At 38.6% G+C, this 12,084-nt stretch overlaps 1 protein-coding gene across 1 annotated transcript in view; it reads left to right on the top strand.

Annotated features, from left to right (window-relative positions):
- Nucleotides 1–12,084, top strand: part of SPATA16 (spermatogenesis associated 16) — a gene marked incomplete at its 3' end in the record, with an annotated part of 212,598 nt that overhangs the window by 169,868 nt on the left and 30,646 nt on the right. Inside the window, exons 7-8 of the mRNA XM_082624320.1 lie at nt 128–240; nt 11,519–11,683. Of these exons, the coding sequence (XP_082480446.1) occupies nt 128–240; nt 11,519–11,683 (278 nt within the window). The remainder of the gene's footprint in view (nt 1–127; nt 241–11,518; nt 11,684–12,084) is intronic.

The following is a 12,084-nucleotide window of genomic DNA, read 5'->3' on the forward strand; positions in this document are numbered from 1 at the left end:
ACTCGTTTCTATGCTAAAGATTTCATATCTATTAATATTGAGATATCTTTATAGCTTGCTAAGGAAAGCATTTTGAAATGGAAGTCTGGGGGAAAAAAGTATAAAAGTTTACTGTTACAATTTTTAGAACATAAAACTCCCTTCGGTCTGCTGACAAGAGAAGACACAGTGAGACACATGGAGACAATGGGGAAGCGAATCTTGCCAATACTGGATTTTATTAGAAGCACCCAATCGAATGTAGGTATATAAGTCTTTTATATTTTTTCAACATATAAATATCAGACAATTCTAGAAGTATGGAAAGTTTATGGTGTAAATATTGCAAGTGTCGGAGGATTTCAGAAACTTTCACAGTAAATCTTATTTGCAAAACCAAGCAAAGTTTACCTAATAATTTTATTCCTTTTATACTTTAAAATATATTAATCATAAAGCTACGCCTTCATAATTTCCAGCATTTCTCAGGCTACAGCCTTTTCTTTGTGGCTTCCTGATATCTAACTGAAGGCTGAATTGAATCTCTTGCTTCAAATCAGTAACAAAATTTTAGTGAACACAGTGCTTTCCCTATTTCATACATTTGGATTACATATAACCATTTTGTTGCCTACATAAGAATTCAGAACACTGAAAGCTAGCTCCTCCACATCAACTGATACATTGGATGCTACTCTAAACATTGGCAATTGATCTTTCTGTTGTTAACATCTTTACTGCAGTATAACTTCTTTATAATGTTGTGTTAGTTTCTGTTGTATAAAAAAGTGAACCAGCTATATGCATACATATATCACCATATTCCCTCCCTCTTGCCTCTCCCTCCCACCCTCCCTATCCCACCCCTCTAGGTGGTCACAAAGCACCAAGCTGATCTCCCTGTTGCTATGCAGCTGCTCCCCACTAGCTATCTATTTTACGTTTGGTAGTGTATATAAGTCCATGCCACTCTCTCACTTCGTCTCAGCTTACCCTTCCCCCTCCCCGTGTCCTCAAGTCCATTCTCTACATCTGCATCTTTATTCCTGTCCTGCCCCTAGGTTCATCAGAATCTTTTTTTTTTTTAGATTCCATATATATGTGTTAGCATAGGCTATTTGTTTTTCTCTTTCTGACATGCTTCCCTCTGTATGACAGACTCTAGGTCCATCCACCTCACTACAAATAACTCAATTTCATTTCTTTTTATGGCTGAGTAATATTCCATTGTATATATGTGCCACATCTTCTTTATCCATTGGTCTGTTGATGGACATTTAGGTTGCTTCCATATCCTGGCTATTGGAAATAGTGCTGCAATGAACATTGTGGTACATGACTCTTTGAGTTATCATTTCTCAGGGTATATGCCCAGTAGACGGATTTCTGGTTCATATGGTACTTCTATTTTTACTTTTTTAAGGAAGTTCCATACTGTTCTACATGGTGGCTGTATCAATTTACATTCCCACCAGCAGTGCAAGAGGGTTCCCTTTTCTCCACACCCTCTCCAGCATTTATTGTTTGTCGATTTTTTGATGATGGCCATTCTGACTGGTGTGAGGTGATACCTCATTGTACTTTTGATTTGCATCTCTCTAATAATTAGTGATGTTGAGCATTATTTCATGTGTTTGCTGGCAATCTGTATATCTTCTTTGGAGAAATATCTATTTAGGTCTTCTGCCCATTTTTGGATTGGGCTGTTTGTTTTTTTCCTATCGAGCTGCATGAGCTGCTTGTATATTTTGGAGATTAATCCTTTGTCAGTTGCTTCGTTTGCAAATATTTTCTCCCATTCTGAGGGTTGTCTTTTGTCTTGTTTATGGTTTCCTTTGCTGTGCAAAAGCTTTTAAGTTTCATTAGGTCCCATTTGTTTATTTTTGTTTTTATTTCCATTTCGATAGGAGGTGGGTCAAAAAGGATCTTGCTGTGATTTATGTCATAGAGTGTTCTGCCTATGTTTTCCTCCAAGAGTTTGATAGTGTCTGGCCTTACATTTAGGTCTTTAATCCATTTTGAGTTTATTTCTGTGTATGGTATTAGGAAGTGTTCTAATTTCATTCTTTTCCATGTAGCTGTCCAGTTTTCCCAGCACCACTTATTGAAGAGGCTGTCTTTTCTCCATTGTATACTCCTGCCTCCTTTATCAAAGATAAGGTGACCATATGTACGTGGGTTTATCTCTGGGCTTTCTATCCTGTTCCATTGATCCATCTTTCTGTTTTTGTGCCAGTACCATACTGTCTGGATTACTGTAGCTTTGTAGTATAGTCTGAAGTCAGGGAGCCTGATTCCTCCAGCTCCATTTTTCTTTCTCAAGATTGCTTTGGCTATTCGGGATCTTTTGTGTTTCCAAACAAATTGTGAATTTTTTTGTTCTAGTTCTATGAAAAGTGCCATTGGTAGCTTGATAGGGATTGCATTGAATCTGTAGATGGCTTTGGGTAGTATAGTCATTTTCACAATGTTGATTCTTCCAATCCAAGAACATGGTATATCTCTCCATCTGTTGGTATCATCTTTAATTTCCTTCATCAGTGTCTTATAGTATTCTGCATACAGGTCTTTCGTCTCCTTAAGTAGGTTTATTCCTAGGTATTTTATTCTTTTTCTTGTAATGGTAAATGGGAGTGTTTCCTTAATTTCTCTTTCAGATTTTTCATCATTAGTGTATAGGAATGCAAGAGATTTCTGTGCATTAATTTTGTATCCTGGTACTCTACCAAATTCATTGATTAGCTCTAGTAGTTTCCTGGTAGCATCTTTAGGATTCTCTATGTATAGTATCATGTCATCTGCAAATAGTGACAGTTTTACTTCCACTTTTCCAATTTGGATTCCTTTTATTTCTTTTTCTTCTCTGATTGCTGTGGCTGAAATTCCAAAACTATGTTGAATAATAGTGGTGAGAGTGGACAACCTTGTCTTGTTCCTGATCTTAGAGGAAATGGTTTCAGTTTTTTACCACTGTAAATGATGCGGGCTGTGGGTTTGTCATATATGGCTTTTATTATGTTGAGGTAGGTTCCCTCTATGCCTACTTTCTGGAGAGTTTTTATCACAAATGGGTGTTGAATTTTGTCAAAAGCTGTTTCTGTATCTATTGAGATGATCATATGGTTTTTCTCCTTCAGTTCATTAATATGGTTCATCACATTGATTGATTTGCATATATTGAAGAATTCTTGCATTCCTGGGATAAACCCCACTTGATCCTGGTGTATGAGCCTTTTAATGGGCTGTTGGATTCCATTTGCTAGTATTTTGTTGATGATTTTTGCATCTATGTTCATCAGTGATATTGGCCTTTAGTTTTCTTTCTTTGTGACATCTTTGTTTCGTTTTGGTATCAGGGTGATGGTGGCCTTGTAGAATGAGTTTGGGAGTGTTCCTCCCTCTGATATATTTTGGAAGAGTTTGAGAAGGACAGGTATTAGCTCTTCTCTAAATGTGTGATAAAATTCGCCCGTAAAGCCACCTGGTCCTGGGCTTTTGTTTGTTGGAAGATTTTTACCACATTTTTTTTTTTTTTTTTTTTTTGTGGTACGTGGGCCTCTCACTGTTGCCGCCTCTCCCACTGCGGAGCACAGGCTCCGGACGTGCAGGCCCAGTGGCCATGGCCCACGGGCACAGCCGCTCCGCGGCACGTGGGATCCTCCCGGACCCGTGTCCCCTGCATCGGCAGGCGGACTCCCAACCACTGCGCCACCAGGGAAGCCCCTCTTGGAAGATTTTTAATCAGAGTCTCAAATTCAGTGCTTGTGCTTGGTCTGTTTATATTTTCTATTTCTTCCTGGTTTAGTCTCAGAAGGTTGTGCTTTTCTAAGTATCTGTCCATTTCTTCCAGGTTGTCCATTTTATTGGCATATAGCTGCTTGTAATATTCTGTCATGATCCTTTGCATTTCTGCAGTATCAGTTGTTACTTCTCCTTTTTCATTTCTAATTCTATTGATTTGAGTCTTCTCCTTTTTTTTCTTGATGAGCTTAACTAATGGTTTATCAATTTTGTTTATCTTCTCAAAGAACTAGCTTTTAGCTTTACTGATCTTTGCTATTGTCTTCTTCATTTCTTTTTCATTTACTTCTGATCTGATCTTTATGATTTCTTTCTGTCTGCTAACTTCGGGGTTTTTTTGTTCTTCTTTCTCCAATTGCTTTAGGTGTAAGGTTAGGTTATTTGAGATGTTTCTTGTTGCTTGAGGTAGGATTGTATTGCTATAAACACTCCATCTTAGAACTGCTTTTGCTGCATCCCATAGATTTTGGGTCGTCATGTTTTCATTGTCATTTGTTTCTTGGTATTTTAGATTTTCTCACTGATTTCTTCAGTGATCTCTTGGTTATTTAGTAGCGTATTGTTTAGCTTCCATATGTTTGTATTTTTTACAGTTTTTCCTTTAATTGATATCTACTCTCATAGTGTTGTGGTTGGAAAAGATACTTGATATGATTTCAATTTTCTTAAATTTACCAAGGCTTGATTTGTGACCCAAGATATGGTCTATCTTGGAGAATGTTCCATGGGCAGTTGAAAGTGTATTCTGTTGTTTTTGGATGGAATGTTGTATAAATATCAATTAAGTCCATCTTGTTAAATGTGTCATTTAAAGCTTGTGTTTCCTTATTTATTTTCATTTTGGATGATCTGTCCATTGGTGAAAGTGGGGTGTTAAAGTCTCCTACTATGATTGTGTTACTGTCGATTTCCCCTTTTATGGCTGTTAGCATTTGCCTTATGTATTGAGGCGCTCCTATGTTGGGTGCATAAATATTAATAATTGTTATATCTTCTTCTTGGATTGATCCCTTGATCATTATGTAGTGTTCTTATTTGTCTCTTGTAATAGTCTTTAAAGTCTATTTTGTCTGATATGAGAATTGCAATTCCAGCTTTCTTTTGATTTCCGTTTGCATGGAATATCTTTTTCCATCCCCTCACTTTCATTCTGTATGTGTTCCTAGGTCTGAAGTGGGTCTCTTGTAGACAGCATATGTATGGGTCTTGTTTCTGTATCCATCCAGCCAGTCTATGTCTTTTGGTTGGAGCATTTAATCCATTTACATTTAAGGTAATTATTGATATGTATGTTCCTATTACCATTTTCTTAATTGTTTGGGGTTTATTTTTGTAGGTCGTTTTCTTCTCTTGTGTTTCCTGCCTAAAGAAGTTCCTTTAGCATTTGTTGTAAAGCTGGTTTGGTGAGGATGAACTCTCTTAACTTTTGCTTGTCTGTAAAGGTTTTCATTTCTCCATCGAATCTGAATGAGATCCTTGCTGGGTAGAGTAATCTTGGTTGTAGGTTTTTCCCTTTCATCACTTTAAATATGTCCTGCCACTCCCTTCTGGCTTGCAGAGTTTCTGCTGAAAGATCAGCTGTTAACCTTATGGGGATTCCTTTGTATGCTATTTGTTGCTTTTCCCTTGCTGCTTTTAATATTTTTTTTGTATTTAATTTTTGAGAGTTTGATTAATATATGTCTCGGCATGTTTCTCTTTGGGTTTATCCTGTATGGGACTCTCTGTGCTTCCTGGACTTGACTGACTATTTCCTTTCCCATGTTAGGGAAGTTTTCAACTATAATCTCTTCAAATATTTTCTCAGACGCTTTCTCTTTCTCTTCTTCTTCTGGGACCCCTATAATTCAAATGTTGGTGTGTTCAATGTTGTCCCAGAGGTCTCTGAGACTGTCCTCAATTCTTTTCATTCTTTTTTCTTTATTCTGCTCCCTGACAGTTACTTCCACCATTTTATCTTCCACGTCACTTATCCGTTCCTCTGCCTTAGTTATTCTGCTATTGATTCCTTCTAGAGTATCTTTAATTTCAGTTTCTGTGTTGTTCATCACTGTTTGTTTGCTCTTTAGTTCTTCTAGATCCTTGTTAAATGTTTTTTGTATTTTCTCCATTGTGTTTCCGAGATTTTGGATCATCTTTACTATCATTACTCTGAATTCTTTTTCAGGTAGGTTGCCTATTGCATCTTCATTTATTTGGTCTTGTAGGTTTTTACCTTGCTCCCTCATCTGTGACATATTTTTTGTCGTTTCTTTTTTTTTTTTTTTTTTTGATGGGTGGGGCTGTATTCCTGTCTTACTGGTTGTTTGGCCTGAGGCGTGCAGCACTGGAGTTTGCAGGCAGTTGGATAGAGCTGGGTCTTGGTGCTGAGATGAGGACCTCTGGGAGGCCTCACTCCAACTGATATTTCCTGGGGTCTGAGGTTCTCTGTTAGTCCAGCAATTTGGACTCAGAGCTCCCACCACAGGAGCTTGGCCCCAACCTCTGGCTTGGGAACCAAGGCCCTTGAAGCCAGTCGCTGGGGTTCCTCCCATCCCCTTAGGTGTCTGTGGTCCCCCACCAGTGCCTGGTAGGTGCCCTAATTGTATGTAGACACGAATCCTGCGTTGTCCTAGTCTGCCATCTTGACTCTTCCCTCCACCTGGCAATTGATCTTTATATACCCTTAAGGTAAATTATCTAATCCCTTTCTCTGACCCAGGGAAAATATGCCCTTTCTACTTTCAGTCTTTAAAAAAGCCCAAAATAAGGCCTGATTTATGCTGTGCTATTTTACAAAATTTAAGCTATTGTATTGAAAGTACATAAAGGGAACTCCTCATTAATGGGCTCTAAAGGCTGCAGATTTCCCCTTTTAAAATATTTTTCGAAAGCCCTTTAAGCTGGAAATTTTAAAGAATTCTTTTTTTGTCGTTTTAGTATTACATCATTGATTTGATATTCTTACCTTACAAGGGGAACCAAGGGGGTTATCACAAACAGCTACTTCACATCTGTTCAGCAGTTTACCTGCTCAGTAACTTTATTCAGCATTTTAGAAAAGCTATAAAACCCTTAATTTATTTGCATGATTTGTAATTCTATGCATTACAAATCCAAAAGCACATTTTTACTGATTTTCCTACCACATAGCTTCTTTCCCCTTCCTCACAGCCATGTTCCGCTCAATTATCTCGCCTATACTACTACTACTAAGAAATCCATCTCTACCTTAGTCATCTTGCGCTGTCATAACAAAATAGCATAGACTGGATGACTCAACCAACAGAAATTTATTTTCTCACAGTTCTAGAGGCTAGAAGTCTGAGATTAGGGTGCCAACATGGTCAGGTTCTGACAAACACCCTCTTCCCGGTTTGCAGTTGGCTAAAGACCCTCTTCCTGGCTTGCAGTTGGCTACTCTCTCTCTGTGTCCTAACATGGCAGAGAGCAAGCCCTCTGGTGTCAGTTCTTATAAGAGCACTAATCCCAATATCAGGCCCTACTCTCATGACCTCATCCAACCCTAATTACCTCCCAAAGGCCCCATTTCCAAATACGTCACATTGGTCACTAGGGCTTCAACATAGGAATTTTGGGTGGACACATTCAGTTTATAGTGATCTCATTGGCTCATTGCAAATTTTGAGTGTTGTTCTCCAATTCACAACCTCTTTCAGACACACACACACACACACACACACACACCCTAACCAACCACCCCATCCTAATTAGAGATACATACACACACACACATCATCACTGTCATCATCAGGCTCTTTCAAGCAGTGGAAGCCTCGCTAGCAAGAACCATCACCATATAGTATTATTTCACCTCATCTGCACATGGTTAGCCTTGCAGTGCCAGCATGCTGGATGTTGGGGAGGTAATCTGTCTGTGCCCTGGCTCTTTGGGGCGATACCCACCACATCATCATCTGTTGCCAGCTCAGATCTCCCAGTGTGTTGTGAATGCAGGTTAGGCCAATCTAGGCATCATGCACTTTTTAAATGCTTCTAACACATTTTCTTTGCACGTTTCAAAGGGCATTCTGGCCACTTAGAAATGTGTATATGCATGTATCTCTATGTGTCCATGAAGTATTTTATAAAATCCACTTGAGTATTTAAGCATTGCATTGTCCTTATTAGCTGCGACCCTAGCTTGTGACACCTATAGATGAAGACTTTTGTCCAAGGCTGTGCTCTGGCTGTGTAACCCTAGGATGTCACTTAACCTCTGAGCTGTTTTTTTCTCATTTATAAAATAAACTGTTATCTGCCATGCTCACCTCCCAGAGTTGTGAGACCAAAAGTGTATAATCCACATTGAAACACTTTGTAAAGTATTAAGAATTTTTAAAGTTTTAATTAATTGTATTGGTTTTCATTTGCTATGACAAAAGGACTGTTTTATAGACCCTTTTTCTTTATAAATGCTGTATACTTTGAAATTACATACTCTTCTAAAATGAAGACTGTGCAAGTGTCCTGTGGATTTTGAATTCTTTTCCTTAGATCACTGATGCACTCAGATCTCCTCACAAAGGCAGGATTAGAGGTGTCATCTCTAGCCATGGAGTAGGTCTACTGCCCACAGTAGGGCTTGCCAGGGAACATGAATATTCACCTCTTGCTATGAGGTGGTAGAAAGAGTTGGTGAAGGAGACAAAGACATTCCTGGTATAATGTTTCTCTCAGAAAATAATTCTCCTTACACTCTGACACCAGTTTCCTTACCTTTATAGATTCCTTTGTTAGGCACACAGCACACGGCCAGACAAGAATGATTCTGGCATTTTCAGAGTTATTGTCTAAAATATTCTCCCACCTTCCTATCTGGTGTCTTTTAATCTCACTGAACATCAACCCCATTCAACCAGTAGCTCTGCTCTAATGGTATTTTTTCTTCTCTGGATCTTTGTACTAATTATTTCACGTGCTACTGAATGCTGCTGTGCTTTTCCATTCATTAACTTTACTGGCTGCTGTCAGTTTGCACCTTATGTACTGTGCTTCCTGGGGTGTTAAAGAGTTAAAATAATAAAATCTCTTGCCAGGCATGAAGCTTCCTTCACAGGCTGACTTGCCAAAAAAATGACCTAACTAACCAGGTTTTGAATACCTTGTTAATTTTACTTTTAATTTCCTCCAAGTGAAGCACAAAAATTGTTTATATATGCACATTGGAAATGAACAATAATATGTGTTTCCTACCCCTTTTCTTTGCAATTAATGTTTCTACATGTTATGTCAAACGGAAATACATTCCCAATACTTGGGCTCTGCTTTTCAGCAGTATTATGCTGTGCCACTTATTTTCCAAACATTCATCCATACCTGCTATTAAATCTAGACAATTGTCTGGCTGAAGCTTTCATTTGAACTTGCTATTTACCTAACCTTCATTGTACCTGTGTGAGGTTTTATCTTCAATCTTGGCCACTTCATTACACTCTCTCCAGCAGCTAAGGAGCTCTTTGATCACTTCTGAAGTCTCATTGAGAGGGCTACTTCCCTTTAGATTTAGCCCTTGCTAGCATTAGATGTGAGCTAATTCCTTCATTTTTCATTATTTCCTTGATTTTCTTAAAGCATTCCTGCTGGCATTTATTAAGTTTTATTTCTTGTTCACTTTATCTCTCAAAAGCCCTAATCTTGTATAGGTAAAATATTAATCTTTAGTTTCCTGATGACCAAAACTGCATTTGGCTTGCGGTGGGGGGGGGGGGGAGGACTATTAGCAGTCAACTGTATCCTTTCCCTAGTGTCCTATTCATAAGGAGCACTTCCTGTTTTGCTATGCATCCAACAATCAAGCTAACAAAGCACCACTGCCTTCCACTATTTTTATTGTCCTGATGTTTTGGAAAATTACACTGATAGATTATGTTTCCAAGCAGGCCGCAGTTGTTTCTGCACTTTGGAGTTGGGTCACTATACCACTTTCCTACAACCAGCCCCATTGTTTATTTTAAAGAAGGACAAAGAAAGTAATTTTTCTTCGGAAAGAAAACTGTTTCTCCTGCAACTTGCTTTCCTCTATTTGACAGTATCCATTGTTTAGCTACATGTTTAAACTCAGTGGGTAGGCTAGCTATTTCTTCAATTCAGAGAAGGGATCTCAAATCCACAATTTGCAGTCATTGCTCCTATAGGTTTATAGGTTTTCAGATAAATGATTAATTGGTAAGAACAAATTAGCAGGGATAAAGAGACATTAGTCAAATGGCAGAGAGAGATGTTAGGAAGAAATACAGCAAATACAATGCAACAGTGCTTAACTTTCTTTATTACCAAGATTCTAGGAAAGTGCCAAATTCTAGAGGTTGGTGTCAATCAAGATATGTGTATGACATTTCAGAAAGGACTGCCTTCTAAATTCAAGTTAAAATTTCGATGCTCTTTAGTAATGCTAGTTTCTAATAATTTTTCTCCTTAGAAGAGAATATTTTAAGAAGGAAAAGTCACATCTGCCTTCTCTAATTTCTGGGAGAAAATCTGTTTATCACAAACTAAAATAGTCCTTGTGCAGATACTAAGCTTTAAGGTAGTAGTTTATTCTCCAACTTCTGTTTGAGATATTTGAATATTTGATATTTGAATATTTGAATTTTTGTATAGCTAAAATTCGTATTTCTAGGGCCATATATCAAGAGATTGTGATTCACTGAGTAAGGTCCAGAATGCTTCCTAGTTAACCAACAAGCCTAGTAATTCTGGTGCAGGTGGTCAAAGAGGAAACCTCCACTCCCCGACCGCATAAAGGGATGCCGCTCAACCAGGCTTCCACTTCTAAGCACCAAGATTCAGAATGCCATCACCAAACTAAATCCTCCTGTGACTTCCCATTTCTCATCACCCTCCAAACATGACAGGAACCCTTAGATGCCCCCTTATGTCAGAAGTACTTTTTCCTAAACAAAAATGTGAGAATTTTATGATCAACTTTGTCTCACCTATCAAGCAGTACAATCTGTATTAAACTTTTTAGAGAAGGTAACATGACCTCTCTATGGCTGGCAGTAGCAAACACAGAGGTAGGCCACCTTAATTATAAGTGTGCCCCATTTTAAGAAAGCCCAAAATACCAGTAGATTCATGGGGGTTGGTGTTCCTTACAAGTGCACAACAGTTTGTTTCAAGATGGATCATGTCAGTTGCTGGAATGGTCCTAGGACCCAGAATAAATCACTAAAATGCCACAAGGAGAGGAGCCAGAGTCCATGGCCATCCAATGAGAACTAAAGATAAAAGCAAAGCTGGAGGTTTAATGTAAGCCACTGGGCTAGACAGAAATCCACTTGCATGACATATTTCAGGATTCAACTTGCATAAGAAACCTTCCTTTGTATAAACAAGACAGTGGGCAACTCTTAACTCTTATGATGCCTTGGTGACATAGATAAAATCACCCCCGCTCAATGGACACAGCTCTGTGGGATCCCCACTGGGAGAGGGGAGCTCAGGTTCAATTTCAGTCCTTCTTTTCCCCTCATCCCAGATTCCTTAGGCAGGGCCACCTGCAAATCCTTCTCAACAGTCCTGCCAAGCGTTCCCTTTTATATATCAAGACATTCATCTGTTTGAAGGAAGGGTACAGACAATTCTCTAAAATAATAGAACATTTATTTGCACTAGATACCGTTACTTCAGAGGAGTTAAATATGTTATTATTTAGCTGACCTGACTTCAATCCCCGGAGAGAGGTTATTTCTGTGGTTTTGTTCTAAAACATTTCCTTCTACTGGGAGACTAGGGGAGTTTTCATGCGTGCTCAGGTGTGATGGAGAAGTTGCAATATGCCAGCCTCCTCAGCCAGCTGCAGAGAGTAAAGGAGCAGTCCCAGGTGATCAATCAAGCAATGGCCGAGCTAGCAACCATTCCCTACCTACAGGACATCAGTCAACAGGAGGCGGAATTGGTAAGCATTTGTTTTTCTTTGTTTAAGGCTTTCACAAGCCCTGGGCCAATAAAAGAGTGATATGGTCTGAAAAAGAATGTGACAATAAATGCAGTCCAAGGGCAAACTCCCCAACCCTCATGAAGCATTCTAATGAAGAAACTGGAAAATGTAGAAATGTGTGTGTGTGTATGTGTTTTATTTGCCCACCCTGACTAGTTTCCTTTTTTTTTTTTTTTAATAGCAAGACCTTTGTGATGCATGAAAATATGGAAGAGGGCTGATTATTCATATTTTGAGTCAGGCTTTTTTGTTTCAAGCAAAGTGAAATTTTAATACATTGTTTCTTAACTCCAAGATATGTTAATACAGGATTCTCTTCAATGGAAAAGTAAGAGGAAAAAACAGTAATTGCTGGATAG

Source organism: Mesoplodon mirus (assembly GCF_964341445.2).
Source record: "Mesoplodon mirus genome assembly, chromosome: 6".
Taxonomy (NCBI): domain Eukaryota; kingdom Metazoa; phylum Chordata; class Mammalia; order Artiodactyla; family Ziphiidae; genus Mesoplodon; species Mesoplodon mirus.